We start from the raw sequence: 18,282 nt of genomic DNA on the forward strand, positions 1-18,282 counted from the left end.
GAGAGCTGATGCGCAGACAGACCTCGGGAAGCAGGGATAAGCTGGGTCATTTCTGGCCTGTGAATCTAACATCAATGGCAGGGAAATATCAAAAAAACTGCAGATACTGGAAATCTAAAACTGAAGCAGAAAACGTTGGAAACACTCAGCAGATATTGACACACATTTGTGGGAAGGGTAACAGAGTTAAGGTTGCAGATCAAAGACCCTTCATCAGTGGTGGGGAAGTTATTGGAAAAAATTCTGAGGGTCAGGATTATTCTATACTCAAAAAGTTAAGCATTAATCAAACATAGTCAGCATGGTTTTGTCTGACCAATTTAGTTGAAATTTTTGAAGAGGTAACAAAACGTATTGACGAGGGCAGCCAGGTTGATGCAGGCGAGGTGGTTTAATTGAAATTCACTAAGGCCTTTAACAAACTGCCACATGGGAGACTGGTCCAAAAGATTAGAGCCCATGGGATCTAGGACAATGTGACAAACTGGATTCAAAATTGGCTCAGTAATATTAAACACAGTGTTATGGTGGAGACTTGTTTTTGTGATTGTAAGCCTGTCCCACAGGGATCAATTAAAAATGTGGACATGAATGCTTGGAGGTATGATTAGGAAGTTTGCAGTTATGTTGCTGATAGTGTGGAGGATAGTCACAGGCTAGTTAGTAATAAATACAGAGCAAAGGGAGTTGCAAATCAATTCTGGTATTTACAAAGTGTTGTATTTTGGGAGGACAGACACAATGAAAGCCAAGGCCTGAGAGAGTATTGAGGAACAGAGGGACCTTGGTGTACAAGTCCAAGATCCTTGAAGGTGGCAACACAGGTGTTGGAGAATCTTGAATTAGGGGACATAATTACAAGATAAGGGGCCAGTTATTTAAAATGGAAAGAGCAGTGAATCTCTGGAATTCTCTCTCTCAGAGGGTTGTGGAAGATGGATCGTTAGAAGTATTAAAAATGGAGACAGTTAAGTTTTTGAAAGATTAGGAAATCAAGGGCTTTGGTGAATTGGCGCAGAAGAGGAGTTGGGGCTATCACAGATCAGTCCTGATTTCGGGCAGGCTTGAGGGGCTAAGTGGCTTATTCCTGTTCCTTTTTTCTCCTGTTCTCGATGAAGTGGAGAAGAAAACATATGGGATACTTGCCTTCATATTGGGTTTAAAATACAAGAGCAGGGAGATTATGGCACAACTTTATAAATGCTGGTTGGGCCATATCTGGAGTACAGTTTACAGTTCTGGTCTCCACACTGTGGGAAGAATATGATTGCACTGGAGAAGGTGTAGGAGAGATTCACTCCGATGTTGCTGGGGCTGGAGTGTTTCAATTAAGAGGAGAGACTGGATGGCTTGGAGCAGAGGAGTCTGAAGGGAGACCTGATAAAGGTTCACAAAACAGTGAGGGACTTTAACAGAGTAGATGATAGGAAGCTTTTCCTACAGCAGAGGTATCTATAACTAAAAGGTACAGATTTAGGATAAGGGGTAGATGGTTTAGAGGGGATCTGAGAAAGAACTTTTTCCACTGAGAGGGCAGTTGGAATGTACTGTCTGGGTGGGTGGCAGAGGCAGGTACACTCACAACATTTAATAAGGACAAATCCTAAGTGAGCACTTGAATCGCCAACACATCGAAGGCTGCAGACCAAGTGCTGGTAAATGGGATTAATATAAATAGCCGATGGTCAGGATATAGCGAGCTGCAGGACCTCTTTCTGTGCTGTATGACTATGACTTTGAAGACTCTTAAGCTCAAATCTGAGACCAATAACAACTTGTCACTTTTTTTTGAAACAATGCTCCTGACCTTAGGCAAGTGCTTCATCACACACATTACAACAGGTTGTATCGAAGGTACTTTAACCAATGGAAAACATTTCCCCAGCAGATCTTCTAGCTTGTTGTACCTGAGGACAAAATAATAAGAAATGTTCTAGTTTCACCATTGCAAAGTTCCAGAATGACATACCATTCCCAGTACTTTTCAACTCAACTGAGCTGCATTTATCATCAGCAGAATTAAGTGTCATTATAGATTTATAGTTAAATAATTCCGAAAGAATCTCAGCACAGAATGTAGGTAATATAACTAATATAATAAATGGAAAAAGCTTGATGAGCTACTCCCTGGATTGGTATTGGTTTATTATTGTCACTTGTACCGAGGTACAGTGAAAAACTTGTCTTGCAAACCGATCGTACAGGTCAATTCATTACAGAGTGCAGTTACACTGAGTCAGTACAGAGTGCATTGATGTAGTACAGGTAAAAACAATAACAGTACAGAGTAAAGTGTCACAGCTACAGAGAAAGTGCAGTGCAATAAGGCGCGAGGTCACAACACGGTAGATCGTGAGGTCAGAGTCCATCTCATCATATGAGGGAACCGTTCAATAGTCTTATCACAGTGGGGTAGAAGCTGTCCTTAAGTCTGGTGGTACATGCCCTCAGGCTCCTTTATCTTCTACCCGATGGAAGAGGAGAGAAGAGAGGATGTCCCGGGTGGGAGGGGTCTTTGATTAAGAACCAACTTTTACACATTCATAAGTAATTATTTAATTAGGTGTGAAGTCTTCAATTTTAACCAATTAAAAACCACTGAAGGCCTACCTCAAAAATGTTTTATATTGTTCACCATTAGAACTCCACGCCCACAATAAATATCAGACATTCAGAATTTAGATAAATGTGAGGTGATGCATTTTGGAAGTACTAACGAGGCTGGGACATACAAAATAAATGACAAGGTCCTAGGAAGTATCCAGGAACAAAGGGACCTAGGCACGCAAGTCCAAAGATCCGTGAAGCTGGCAATGTGGTAGATAATGTGGTGAAGGAGACAGATGGGATGCCAGCCTTCATTAGTCAGGGCACTGAATACAAAGGTAGGGAGGTTATGCTCCAACTTGATAAAACATTGGTCAGATCTCACCTGGAGTACTGTGCGCACTTCTGGTCACGACCCTATCGGAAAGATAGAACATAGAACACTACAGCACAGTACAGGCCCTTCAGCCCAGAATGTTGTGCCGACATTTTATCCTGCTCTAAGATCTATCTAACCCTTCCCTTCCACAAAGCCCCCTACTTCTCTATCATTCACGTGTCTATCTAAGAGTCTTTTAAATATCCCTAATGTATCTGCCCTCACAACCTCTGCAGGCAGTGCGTTCCATGCACCCACCACTCTGTCTAAAAAAAACGTACCCCTGACATCCCCCTCATACCTTCCTCCAATCACCTTAAAATTACGTCCCCTCGTGTTAGCCATTGTCACCCTGGGAAAAAGTGTCTGACTGTCCACTCGAATATATGCCTCTTATCATCTTGTACACCTCTACCAAGTCACTTCTCATCCTCCTTCTCTCCAAAGAGAAAAGCCCTAGCTCACTCAGCCTATCCTCATAAGACATGCTCTCCAATCCAGGCAACATTCTGGTAGATCTCCTCTGCACCCTCTCCAAAGCTTCCACATCCTTCCTATAATGAGGTGACCAGAAGTGAACACAATACTCCAAGTGTGGTCTAACCAGAGTTCTATGGAGCTGCAACATCACCTCACGGTTCTTGAACTCACTACCCCGACTAATGAAAGCCAACACTCCATACGCCGCCTTAACAACCCTATTGATCTGTGCGGCAACCTTGAGGGATCTATGGATGAGGACCCCAAGATCCCTCTGTTCCTCCACACTGTTAAGAGTCCTGCCATTAACATTATATTCTGCCTTCAAGTTCAATCGCCCGAAGTGTATCACTTCGCACTTATCCGGGTTGAACTCCATCTGCCACTTCTCAGCCCAGCTCTGCATTCTATCAATATCCTGTTGTAATCTACAGCAACCTTCCACGCTAACAACACCACCAACCTTTGTATCATCAGCAAACTTACTAACCCACCCTTCCACATCTTCATCCAAGTCATTTATAAAAATCACAAGCAGCAGAGGTCCCAGAACAAATCCCTGCGCAACACCACTGGTCACTGACCTCCAGGCAGAATATGCTCCATCTACCATCACCCTCTGTCTTCTATGGGCAAGCCAATTCTGAATCCACTCAGCCAAGTTTCCCTGGATCCCATGCCTCCTGATTTCTGAATAAGCCTTCCATTAAGAACCTTATCAAACACCTTACTAAAATCTAGGTACACCACATCCACTGCTCTACCTTCATCAATGTGCTTTGTTACATCCTCAAAGAATTCAATCAGGCTCGTGAGGCACGATCTGCTCCTCACAAAGCCATGCTGACTGTCCCTAATCAGCCTATGCTTCTCTAAATGCCCATAAATCCTGTCTCTAAGAATCTTCTCCAGTAATTTGCCCACTACTGAAGTAAGACTCACTCGTCTGTACTAGTATGATGTGATAGTGCTGGAGAGGGTGCAGAGGAGATTAACCAGGATGTTGCCTGGGATGGACCGTTTGAGCTGAGGACAGGAATTACACAGTCCAGCCCAACTGGCCCATGCCAACCGAGATTCCCACCTAAGCTAGTCCTATTTGCCATTGCCTCTGGGTGAAATTGTTGCCCCTCAGGTTGCTTATTAAATCTCTTCCTGCACCCTAAAGCTATGCCCTCACCCCCTGAACTTACGTTCTTGATTCCCCAACCCTGGGGAAAAAGACTGTGTGCATTCATCATATCTATGCCTCTCATGATTTTATACACCTTTGTAAGATCACCCCAGTCTCCTACGCTCCAATGAAAAAAGTCCCAACCCACTCAACCTCTCTCCCCATTCCTCAGTCCCCAGAGTTCTAGTGACATGCTTGTAAATCTCCTCTGCACTCTTTCCAGGTTAATGGCATCTTTCCTATAGCACAGTGACCAAAACTAAACATAATATTCCAAATACGGCCTCACCAATGTCTTGTACAATTGCAACATTGCATGCTAACTTCTATACTCAAGAGGCTAGGTCTGTGTTCTCTGGAGCAGAGGATTAATGAGGAAAATGATTAAAACATAGAAAACCTACAGCACAATACAGGCCCTTCGGCCCACAAAGTTGTGCCGAACATGTCCCTATCTTAGAAATTATTAGGCTTACCTATAGTCCTCTATTTTTCTAAGGTCCAAGTACCTATCCGACAGTCTCTTAGAAGACCCTATTGTATCTGCCTCCACCACCGTTGCCAGTAGCCCATTCCATGCACTCACCACTCTGAGTAAAAACCTTACCCCTGACATCTCCTCTGTACCTACTCCCCAGCACCTTAAACCTGTGTCCTCTTGTGGCAATCATTTCAGCCCTGGGAAAAAGCCTCTGACTATCCACACGATCAATGCCTCTCATCAACTTATACACCTCTATCAGGTCACCTCTCATCCTCTGTTGCCCCAAGGAGAAAAGGCCGAGTTCACTCAACCTGTTTTCATAAGGCATGTTCCCCAATCCAGGCAACATTCTTGTCAATCTCTTCTGCACTCTTTCTATGCCTTCCACATCCTTCCTGTAGTGAGGTGACCAGAACTGAGCACAGTACTCCAAATGGGGTCTGACCAGGGTCCTTTATAGCTGCAACATTACCTCTTGGCTCCTAAATTCAATTCCACGATAGATGAAGGACAATACACCGTATGCCTTCTTAACCACAGAGTCAACTGTACAGCTGCTTTGAGCATCCTATGGACTCGGACCCCGAGATCCCTCTGATCCTATAGACTGCCAAGAGACTTACCATCAATACTATATTCTGCCATCATATTTGACCTTCCAAAATGAACCACTTCACACTTATCTGGATTGAACTCCATCTGCCACTTGTCAGCCCAGTTTTGCATCCTATGAGGCATATAAAATTATAAGGCATGTAGAAAGGGTAGAATCATTTTTCCCTTTAACGGAGGTGAATAAAACTAGAGGACATTGATTTAGACGAAGGAGTAAGAGATTTATAGAATTGAGGGGGACCTTTTTTTACCCAGAGAATGTCAATTATCTGGAACACACAGCCAGTGAGATTGGTGGAAGCAGTGTTGCTGACAGCATGTGAGGTGTCTCGATGAGCACCGAAAGGTATGGGCCAAGTGACAGAAGATCATATTAATACCAATGGGTTCCCATTGGTTAACGTGGGAGTGGGCTGAATGGCCTGTTTCCATAATGATATTGCTGCTTGTCTAAAATTTTCCTTTCCATGCTCCACAACAGAGCCACTCATGGTGCCACTAAGCTACCTGCTGATACTCTTCTCTGAAAGTCTCCTGTGCAGTTCCAATACCATGATTTGGCACAGCTACAGAAAAGTTCAGGAATCTTGACACCATCCAAAATAAAGCACCTTGGATAACTGCAAGCCAAAACATTCATTCCCTCCAATGCTGGGGTACCTTGGCTACAACAAATACCATCTGCAAAATCCAATCCAGCAGTTCATTAAGGCTTCTTCAATACCTTCTACCAAGTTCACAAACATTCTCCCAGCTAGGACAAAAGCAGCAGACACCTAACGCTTCTCCCTAAGTCAGACACACCATCCTTACTTGACAATATACCATTGTTCTTCACACGAGCAAAGAATTTCATTACACCCTACTATAGAAATGATATTAAACTAATCTGGGTCTGAACATAGTTGGATCAAAACCCTGGAACTCCCTACCTCACAATTCCACTGTTGTTCTTGTGTCACCTTGCTGTGGTTCAAGCTGGCAGATCGTCATCATCTGGCAAGGGCAATTAGGACTGACAATAAATTCTGGCCTTGCTAGCAACACACTCTGGCAATGCATAACATGATGTTCTGCTTAACATATAGAACATATTCAATTCCCGTGAACATTGTACCTTATGATCGAAGGTGATGCCCGTTAATTATAAAGCCTACACAGAACAATTATTTTGGGAAATATCATAGCATTGATGTGACTCTACCTGTCTCCATCTTTTCCTTCTGATGCTATGGTGGCAACTTTATCCAGCAGTTTTTCTCGTAGCTCATCAAATACAGACTGATGAAATTCCAGCCTGGGAATGCTGTGCAGGTCCAAGAAAGGTAAAGCAGACTGCAGAGATGGCAGTAAGATTCCATTTTCAATCTGAATGTTTTAAAAAGAAGGGATAGTAATATTCAAAAACGGAGAGCGGGAGGGAAGGGAAGGGAGGAGGGGAGGTGGGAGGAGGAGGGGAGGGGGAGGGGAGGGGGAGGGGAGGGGGAGGGGAGGGAGGGGGAGGGGGGAGGGAGGGGGAGGGGGGAGGGAGGGGGAGGGAAGGGGGAGGATCAGAGTTTCGCTTCACGGAACAACGGGACCCTGCGCCGCGCCGCGCCCACCTGGAACTGGTCGATGGCCTTCAGCGGCTCCGTGCAGTTGGTTAAAGTTTCCTTCAGATCGTCGCCGCTCGCGATCCCGAGTTCCTGCAGCCCCGAGAACATGGTGCCCGGAAGTGGGGCCGCGGGTCCGGCGCGCACCGCTCCGCCTGCGAACTGCGCCCCTGATTCCGGGTCCGGGTCCGCCCACTCTCCACTCCGCCGGCAGGTCGGCGCGACCATCGGCTTTTCACCCTTAAATCTGTGTTGTTGTTTACTTCATCCTCACGCTTTCATTCTGTCTCTGCTTAAAAGTTCACGTAGAACAGCGTGATTCAGAATTACACTGATCCTGCTGAGTTGCTCCAGCATCATGGTGTTTTGCAGCTGCAGTCCACAGCCGTCCATTGCTCGGCACAGCCAAGCGCTTGTCTCAGAGCCTCTCTAACGCCTCGATCATATCCGTCTCCGCCACCAGCCCTGGCGGCACATTCCAGGCACCCACATCTCCTTTAAACTTTCCCCCTCACCTTAAAGAGATTCCCTCTAGTATTACATATTTGCCCTATCTCTGCCTCTCAGAGAGGGATCGAGAGGCAAGTGACTGCTGAAACCTGGAGGAACAGGTTTTTCTTGGCACAGAGAGATTTCATTGTCGAATTTCCCACATCTAGGAATTGGAGGACATGCCAGTGACCGGGGTTGGACTTGTGCCAACTTCAAGAAAAGAGCAAAATCCAGTTGTCATAACATTTGAGACTGCAAAAAATAAATTCAGTGATTGAGCAGCATCTGTGGAGGCAAAGGGATAGTCAACGTTTAGATAATTTCAAGTGTTGCAAACCAGGGAAAGATTTATACAGTGAATGGGGGAGTTACAGAACAGAGGGACCTCAAGGTACAATTCAATGGTTTACTGTCAGCAGCATCACAGGTGGACGGGGTGGTGAAGAAGGCATTTGACACGCTGGTCTTCAGCAGTGAGTTATTAAGCACAGGATCTGGGATGTTACGTTGCAGTTGTACAAGACACTGGTGAGACTGCACTTGGGAGTTTTGTGTACAATTTTGATTGCCCTGTTATAGGAAAGACATCATTAAACTGAATGCAGAGAAGATTTACGAGAATGTTGCCAGGACCCAAGGAGGAGGTTGGGCAGACTTGGACTTTATTCCTCGGAGTGTAGGAGATTGAGGGGTGACCTTGTAGAGGTATTTAAAATCATGAGGGGTATAGAACGTAGAACAGCACAATACAGAACAGGCCCTTCAGCCCACAGTGTTGTGCCGACATCGCTAATCCCTCCTATCTACAGAATGCCCATATCCCTCTATTTCCCTCTCATTCGTGGTCATCCAATCCTCTCTTAAAAGCCCCCAATTTGCCTCCACCACCCTATCAGGCAACGCGTTCCAGGCATCCACCACTCTCTACATAAAAAACTTAACCCTCATGTCTGTTCTGAACCTACCCTTCTCACCTTAAATGCATGGCCTCTGGTATTGGATAGCTCAATAATGGGAAAAAGACATTGCTTGTCCACCCTATCTTTGCCCGTCATAATTTTATACACCTCCAGCAGATCACCCCTCAGTATCCGCCGCTCCAGAGAAAAGCCCAAGTTTGTCCAGCCTCTCCTGATGGCATATGTCCTCTAATCCAGACAGCATACTAGTAAACCTCCTCTGTACCTTCTCTAAAGCCTCGACATCCCACATCGGGGATGTAGCTCAGTGAGAAAGCGCATGCTTCGCATGTATGAGGTCCTGGGTTCAATCTCCGGCATCTCTACGTTGATGACAGTGAATTTTGAACAGTGAGGGGAAATTCCCGGAGAACTCCATTCGGACTGTGAAATCCCAAGCCGCTGAGAGCTGACAGGGAGAAACCACGTCCAATATTGCACACAGATTTTTCTTTAGGGCAGCACGGTAGTGTAGCGGTTAGCGTAATGCTATTACAGCACTAGCGACCCAGGTTCAATTCCTGCTGCTATCTGTAAGGAGTTTGTACGTTCTCCCCATGTCTGCGTGGGTTTCCTCCGGGTGCTCCAGTTTCCTCCCACATTCCAGAGATGTACAGGTTAGGAGCTGTGGGCATGCTATGCTGGCGCTGGAAGACTGGCGACACTTGCATGCTGCCCCGAGAACTCTCTACGCAAAAGATGCATTTCACTGTGTGTTTCAGTGTACATGTGACTAATAAATAATCTTGTCTATAGTGAGGTGACCAGAATTGCACGCGGTACTCTAAATGCGGCCTAACCAGAGCTCTATAGAGATGCATCATAACTTCTTCACTCCTATACTCAATACCCCAATTACTAAATGCAAGCATTCTATAAGCCTTCTTAACCACCCTGTCTACCTGCGTTGCCACTTTCAACGAGTCATGGACTTGCACCCCGAGGCCTCTCTGCTCTTTAACACTGTTAAGGGTCCTTCCCTTAAGAGAGTGTACTGCCTCTTGACATTAGTCCCACCAAGGTGCAACACCTCACATTATCCTGGTTAAACTCCATCTGCCATTTCTCTGCCCACATCTGCAGCTGATCTATATCACGCTGTATCCGTCGCCAGTCTTCTACACTATTCACAACTCCACCAATCTTGGTATCGTCTGCAAACTCACTAACATCCATCAACATACTCATGCAGGTCATCTATGTACATCACAAACAGCAAAGGTCCCAGCACAGATCCCTACGGAACACCGCTACTCATAGGCCTCCAGCCCAAATAAGTCCCTTCAACCACCACCCTCTGTCTTCTATGGGCAAGCCAGTTCTGGATCCACACAGCCAATTCTCCACTGACCCCATGCATCCGAACATTCTTGATTAACCTATTATGTGGGACCTTGTCAAATGCCTTACTGAAGTCCATACAGATGGCATTGACAGCTCTACCTTCATCAATCTCTCTTGTCACCTTGTCAAAAAACTCACCCAGGTTAATAAAACACGACTTTGCCCCACACAAAGCCATGCTCGGTTTCCCTTATGGCCATTGGATTTCAGATGCTTGTATTATCCTATCTCTAAGAATTTTCTCCAGCAATTTCCCTACAACTGACATGAGACTTACTGGTCAATAGTTCCCTGGATTTTCCCTTGTTTCTTTCTTAAATAGAGGAACAACATTAGCCACTCACCAGTCCTCTGGGACCTCACCCGTGGTCAAAGAGGACACAAAGATTCTGGTTAAGGCCCCAGCAATTTCCTCTCTCGCCTCCCTCAGTAACCTGAGATATATCTCATCATGCCCTGGGGACTTATCCACCTTAATATCGTTTAGGAGACCTAACACTACCTCCTCCTTGACCTCGAAATGCCCTAACATGTTTAAGCCCTCAGTTCCAATTTCTGCGTCTTGCATGTCCCTTTCCTGGGTAAATACTGAAGAGAAATACTCATTCAGAACCTCACCCACATCCAAACATAGATTCCCTTCTTTACCCTTGTTATCCCTTCCTTACGTGAGTAGAGAATGCCTTTGGATTCTCGTTAATCCTACTTGCTAAGGACATTTCATGGTCCCTTCCTGGCTTTCCTAATTCTTTTCTGGAGTTCATTTCTAGCTTCTTTATAGCCCTCACGTGCTCTATCTGATCCTAACTTCCGAGACTTTATATACTTGTCCTTTTTCTTCTTGACTAAGTTCATCACTTTTCTGGACATCCAAGGTTCCAGGTTCCTTTATTTTTCCATTCATGTCCTTCCTTCTAATCGGGACATATTTATCCTGTACCCCATGTATTTGATCCTTAAAAATTTTCCACATGTTCGGGACTTGCCAGCAAAAAGGTGTTCCCAGTTTACTCTGCCTAGTTCCTGCCTTATGCCTTCATAATTAGCCCAGCTCCAATTTAAAACCCTCCCGCTAGCCCCATACCTGTCCTTATCTACAGCTGTCCTGAAAGTTATTGAGCTGTGGTCACTGTTCCCCAATTGCTCACCCACTGATAGGTGAGTCACCTGGCCAGGGTCATTCCCCAACACCAGGTCCAGAATAGCCTCTCCCCTTGTTGGACTGTCAACATATTGATTTAAGAACCCTTTCTGGATACACCTGACAAATTCTGCCCCATCTAACCCTCTTGCACTAAAAAGGTCCCAATTTATATTATGGAAGTTGAAGTCTCCCATGACCACAACTCTGTAATTTTTACACATTTCCCTAATCTGTTTGCATATCCGTTCCTCAATGTCCCGGTGACTATTGGGAGGTCTATAGTGCACCCCCAAGAGAGTGATTGCACCCTTCCTATTCCTAAGTTCTACCCATGTAGACTCTGTATCCGAGCCTCTGTTATGTCTCCCTGGAGTGCAGCTGATATATTATCTCTACTTAGTATCGCAACTCCTCCACCTCTTTTACCCCCCTCTCTATTCTTCCTAAAACTTCGAAACCCTGGTACATCGATCACCCATTCCTGTCCTTCTCTCTACCAAGTCTCTATAATGGCTACAATATCATAGTTCCATGTACTGATCTATGCTCTAAGTTCATCACTCTTGCCCATAATACTCCAAGCATTAAAGTACAAACACCAAACCATTCGTCCGATCACATCTGTTATTAGGAATCTGCCTAATATTACATTCCCTGACATGAGCCCCCCTGCCTGTTGCCTCACTTTCTGACCCATTGTTCTGGTTCCCATCCTCCTGCAAAGCTAGTTTAAACCTTCCCCAGTAGCATTAGCAAACCTCCCTGCCAGGATATTGGTTCCCCTCCAGTTCAGGTGCAACCCGTCCCTCTTGTACAGGTCACCCCTTCCCCAGGAAAGGTTCCAATGATCCAAGAACTTGAAACCCTGCCCCATCTCTCCAGCCACTCATTTGTCTGTGCTATCATCCTGTTCTTTTCTTCACCAGCTCGTGGCACCGGGAGTGATCCAGAGATTACTATCTTGGTGGTCCTGCTCTTCAGCCTCCTTCATAACTCCCTATACTCATTGTGCAGGACCTCTACCCCTCTCCTACCTATGTCATTGGTACCAATATGCACCATGACCTCTGAGGATATTCTGCAACATCTCAGAGACATCCAGGACCCTAGCACCCGGGAGGCAACACACCATCCTGGTGTCTCTTCGGTGGCTGCAGTATCTCCTGTCTGTCCCCCTAACTATCGAGTCCCCTATGATTATCGCTCTGCCTGACTTCACCCTTCCCTTCTGAGCCTCAGAGCCAACCACAGTGCTACTGGCCTGACTGCTGCTGCCTGCTGCCTTTCCCAGATAGGTCATCCCCCTCAGCAGTATCCAAAGGGGTATACTTGTTGCTGAGAGGAATGGCCACATGGGGACCCTGCACTGACTTCTTTTTCCCTCTACCTCTTTCGGTGCTCACCCATCCACTACCTGAATCCTGCCCTCTGGGTGTAACCACCTGCTGAAAAGTCCTGTCTATGATTCACTCAGCCTCCCAGATGATCCTTAGTTCATCCAACTCCAGCTCCAGCTCCTTAATCTGGTTTTTCAGGAGCTGAGGTTGGCTGCACTTCCCGTAGGTGCAGTCTTCAGGGAGACCATCAAGTTCCTTGAATTCCACATCCCACAGGAGGAGCATCCCACTGCCGTATCTGCCATCCTAGCTACACTGCACTAAGGGAATCTAAGACCAAAGCAGCAATAATAAAAGGACAAACCTACCCTTCTTACCAGTTCTTTTGCCTCGGCCTCTTCTCATTGAAGCCTCTTGAGTCAAAGCTGCTAATTTCCCACTCTGACTCCAGCCCGCTCCAATGATAGCCGCTCTGCTAGACCCTCCTCTCTTTTATGGTTAAAGACCCCAAAACAAGGAGACAGAGAAAAAAAACTCACCGGGTCAGGTGACTCTCTGCTCTCTTCCTGCCGCCGCTGCTTCCCGCGCCCGCGCACTGGCGTCTGCTCAGTGATAGGGAAATGTAGATACTCTTCTTCCCAGGGAAGGGGAACTAAAAACTAGAGGGTATAGGTTACAGATGAGAGGTGAAAGGTTTAAAAGGGATCTGAGGGGCAACTTCTTCATGCAGTGGTGGTGCATATATGGAATTAGTCATAGAGTTATACAGCATGGAAACAGGCCCTTCAGCCCAACTGGTCCATTCTGACCAAGATGCCCCATGCAATCTCGTCCCATTTGCTAGGGTTTGGCCCATAACCTTGTGAATTTTTCCGTGTACCTGTCTAACAGTCTCTTAAAAGTTGTTGCTGTACCTGCCTCAACCACGTCCTCTGGCAGCTCATTCCATAGAGATACCACCCATTGTGTGAAAAAAAAATTGCCCCTCAAGTTCCTAACCATAACCCTAATGCTGTCCAACCTCTCCCTATAACTCAAGTGCTGGCAACATCCTTGTAAATCTTTTATGCACTCTTTCCAGTTTGGTAACATCTTTCCAAGAGCAGGGTGACCAAAACTGAAAACAATACTGGAAATGTGGCCTCAGCAGTGTCCCGTACAACCGCTGTACAACCTGTCAACTTTTATCCACAATACCCTGGCTTATGAAGGCTAGCATGCCAAAAGCCTTCTTCATCACCCTGTCTACCCGTGACTCCACTTTCAGGGAACCATGTACTTGTACTCCAAGGCCCCTCTGTTCTACAACACTCCCCAGGGCCCTGCTGTTCACTATTAATGTCCTATCCGGATTTGATTTTCCAAAATGCAGCACCTCGTACTCATCCAAATTAAATTCCATTTGCCATTCCTCAGCCCACTTGCCCGGCTGATCAAGATCCCCTTATAATTTTTGATAACCTTCTTCACTGTCCACTATACCACCTATTTTAGTGTCATCTGCAAAATTACTAACCATGCCTTGTATTGGTATTGGTTTATTATTGTCACTTGTACTGAGGTACAATGAAAAGCTTGTCTTGCAAACCGATCGTACAGGTCAATTCATTACACAGTGCAGTTACATTGAGTCAGTACAGAGTGCATTGATGTAGTACAGGTAAAAACAGTAACAGTACAGAGTAAAGTGTCACAGCTACAGAGAAAGTGCAGTGCAATAAGGTGCGAGGTCACAACAAGGTAGATCGTGAGGTCATAGTCCATCTCATTGTGTAAGGGAACCGTTCAATAGTCTTATCACAGTGGGGTAGAAGCTGTCCTTAAGTCTGGTGGTACGTGCCTTCAGGCTCCTGTATCTTCTACCCGATGGAAGAGGAGAGAAGAGAGAATGTCCCGGGTGGGTGGGGTCTTTTTTTGATTATGCTTCACCAAGACAGCGAGAGGGAAAGACATGCTTTTCCAAATCATTGATACAGATGACAAACAACAATGGGCCCACCTGAGGTACACCACTAGTCACTGACCTCCATTCCCAGAAAGAACCTTTTCCCATCACCCTCTGCTTTCTACCATCAAGCCAGTTGTGTATCCAATTAGCCAGACCTCCTTGGATTCCATGCGATCTAACCTTCCAGAGCAGCCTAACATGTGTAACCTTATCAAAGGTCTTACTGAAGAGCATATAAACCACTTCCACCACCCTGCCCTCATCGACTTTCTTGGTCACCTCATAAACTTGGTTGAGTTTTTGATAAGACATGATTCCCCACGAACAAAGCTGCGCTGACCACCCCTGATCTGCCAGGGAAAGTGATTGAGGCAGGTACAATAACAACATTCAAAAAACATTTGAATAAGTACGTGATTGGAGGGGTTTAGAGGGATATGGGCCAAACATGGGCAAATGGGACTAGCTTGCTGGGCATAGATGAATTGGGCTGAAGGGCCTGCTTCCATGCTGTATGACTTAGTGACATGCAACTTCTTTTTCAACAACATGGGGTTACATGCACCCTTTCCCATATTTAAAAGATCTCAAAGGTCTCATGCAGTGTGGAAAAACGAGCTAAAAAAGCAAGATTAAGTTGTGAATGCAATATTGTTCAAACTGCTCTGTGTAAACAAACTCTTTCAAAGAAGATGCAATTTCCAAACGATGGACAACATTGCTCCCTCTGGTGGTGCATAATGGGAAAAATATAGACACAGGGACAGGAGATGCTGGAACCTGGAGCGCACAAACTAACTGCTGGAAGAACTCAGGTCAGGCATCATCTGTGGTGGCAAAGGAATGGTTGATATTTCAGGTTAACATCAGGACTTGGGGGTGCAGAGGGAGGATAGCCAGTATATAGAAGTGAGACACAAGAGATTCTGCAGGTGCTTGAATCTGGAACACCACACACAAAAAGCGCTGGAGGAACTCAGCGGGTCGGGCTGTGTTATTGTGTTATTATGCAGTTATAATAAAGAACTACAGCTCCCAGCAGGCAAAGCAAGGGGTCACGAGGGAAGCAGGAAGTAGCTGGAAAGAGCAGGAAAAAGCAGCCAGCCTGTCTGTTGCAGCCTGTTGTTTTGTTGTTTTAATAAGTGTTCAGATGTTAAGCCCACGCCAAGTTTGTCTCGAGATGAAGAACAAACATAACATGGTGTCAGAAGTTGGTGTGAGGTCTGAACAAGGAAAGTAAATGAATACTGTGTGCAATTGAGAAAGAGACTCTGAGTACAAAAAAAAGCTGTAAAAAGACAGAGAAAAAGCTGGCCGGCGTGGCGAGGGAGCACGTTGTTCCTGAAATTCATCAGTCACTAGATTTACCAAGAGAGATTCAGGTGAGAGGCCGAGAGTTCCCGTTATGGATAAGCCAAGTCCTCCCAAGCCTATGCAGTTTACTGGCAATGTAGCCGATAACTGGAAACGCTTCAAACAGCGATTCAACATATATTTAGATGCTAGCGGAGCAGGAAGGAATGATGAAAAATTGAAAGCGTCTATTTTTCTGCACGTGATTGGCGAAGATGCTTTGGACATCTATTAACAGCTTTTAAATTGATGAGACAGCTTTTGAGCTGGGCACCTTGATGGAAAAATTTGAGGAGTATTTTATCCCAAGTAAAAACATCACATTTGAGAGACATAAATTATTTTCCTGTGACCAGAAACAAGGTGTTAGCTTCGACCAATACTTAGCTGAGCTTCGCACACTGAGTAAATCTTGTGAATTTGGAGATTTGAGAAATTCACTAGTTAAAGACAGAATAGTTTGTGGAATTCTAGATAATGGACTCAGAGAAAGACTGTTGCGTGAAAAAGATTTGACCCTGGAAAAGGTGGTGAATATGTGTAGGTCAGCAGAAACCACACGAGCACAAGCTAAGGAGCTTGTACAGAGCAGACACAACAGTACATTCTGTGAAAACGGAGAAGCAGCTCCCAAGGCGTTTCCGAAAGCAACAGCAAATCAAAGAGGAAGACTCAAACAACAAATGCAGCAGACGTGGAGGAAAACACATTCCAAAGATGTGTCCTGCTTATGGGAAGTCCTGCAATAGCTGTGGGAAGAAGAATCACTTTGCAAGGTGCTGCAAAGCTGCGGCTAACAAGAGAAAGGTGCACACAGTTGATGAGGAAATGGAGGAATTCTTTGTGGATTCTGTACAGACTGTGGCTGCTGGTAAAACAGAATGGATTGTTCCAGTAACTATGAATGAGACAGTAATTCCATTCAAGCTTGACACCAGAGCTCAGGTGAATCTGTTATCTATGGATGATTCTAAGACTCTTATAGTAAGGAGTAAGATTTACCCTGTGAAGTTAAAAGTGACAGGCTACACTGGAGAGAAAGTTCCAGTAAAAGGGGGCTGTATGGTAACCTTTAAGCACAAGGGGCAGCACTTAAAATCACAGCTACTGATTGTAGAAAAGAGAGTACAGCCAATATTAGGTCTGAGTGCATGTGAAAAGCTCAACCTAGTGAAAAGAGTTTTCATAGTAGCTTCACATACCAAAGATGACCACAACAACACTCATGGAAGAGTATGCGGATGTCTTTGAGGGGCTCGGATGCTTATCTGGTGTACACAAAATTCACATAGATGAGACAGTGGCTCCTGTTGTCCATGCATGCAGGAAAGTTCCGTTTCAACTTAGAGATAAACTTAAACAACTAGCACGCATGGAACGAATGAACGTCATACAGAAAATTGAAGAACCAGCAGATTGCGTGAGTTCACTGGTCATTGTGCAAAAGAAAAATGGAGCATTGCGGATACGTCTGGACCCAAGAGATCTCAATAAAGCAAGAGAGAGCATTTTAAATTGCCAACACGGGAGGAGATCATGTCCCGGTTTTCAGGTGCCAAATGGTTTAGCAAGCTCGACGTATCGTCTGGATTTTGGCAGATGAAGCTTGATGAGGCAAGTTCAAGACTGTGCACTTTTAACACACCACATGGAAGATATTGCTATCTTCGGCTGCCATATGGGATCCTGTCCGCACCAGAAGTCTACCATAAAACCATCCACATGATTTTTGAGGGCATACCTGGTGTCGAGACCATGATGGATGACATCATTGTCTGGGGGTCCACCAAGGAGGAACACGATACTTGACTGAGACAAGTGCTTGACGTGACAAGGAATGTCAATTTGAAATTAAAGAGAAATGTGAGTTTGGTGTGAAGACACTGACCTTCTTAGGAGATGTCATATCTGAAGAGGAAGTGAAGACGTCAGCCATTGAAAACATGGAGAGGCCCCAAAACAAAGAGGAGATGAGATGTTTATTAGGGATGGTGACTTTGACTTACCTGGCTAAGTTCATCCCTCGACTGTCAACAGTGTCAGCACCACTTAGGTCACTCCTTGAGCAACGAAATGAATGGATTTGGTCTCATGAGTAAGAAGAGTGTTTCCAGACATCGAAAAGGGTCCTAACCGAAGAGCCCGTGCTGAAGTTTTATGATCCAGAAAGGTGTATCAGGATATCAGCTGATGCGTCCCAGCATGGCCTTGGATCAGTACTACTGCAGCAGCATGATGGCAAATGGCAACCTGTGGCCTATGCATCAAGGGCCTTGGCAAGTGCGGAAGCCAACTATGCACAGATAGAGAGAGAGCTTCTCGCCACTACATATGCATGTGAAAGGTTCCATCAGTACATCTATAGGCAAGCTATTGAAGTGGAGACAGACCATAAACCATTGGTCTCAATTATGTCCAAACCACTGAATGACTG

At 45.4% G+C, this 18,282-nt stretch overlaps 1 protein-coding gene across 1 annotated transcript in view; it reads right to left on the reverse strand.

Moving 5' to 3' along the window:
* The window catches only part of nelfb (negative elongation factor complex member B), a gene marked incomplete at its 3' end in the record, with an annotated part of 46,650 nt that extends 38,931 nt beyond the window's left edge, over positions 1 to 7,719 (reverse strand). The window contains exons 1-3 of the mRNA XM_052037438.1: positions 7,281 to 7,719; positions 6,884 to 7,047; positions 1,808 to 1,907 (exon numbers count right to left, since the gene is read on the reverse strand). Coding sequence (XP_051893398.1) covers positions 1,808 to 1,907; positions 6,884 to 7,047; positions 7,281 to 7,499 — 483 coding nt within the window. The remainder of the gene's footprint in view (positions 1 to 1,807; positions 1,908 to 6,883; positions 7,048 to 7,280) is intronic.
* Positions 7,720 to 18,282: the final 10,563 nt, after the last annotated feature.

This window comes from Pristis pectinata, chromosome 23 (assembly GCF_009764475.1).
Source record: "Pristis pectinata isolate sPriPec2 chromosome 23, sPriPec2.1.pri, whole genome shotgun sequence".
Taxonomy (NCBI): Eukaryota; Metazoa; Chordata; class Chondrichthyes; order Rhinopristiformes; family Pristidae; genus Pristis; species Pristis pectinata.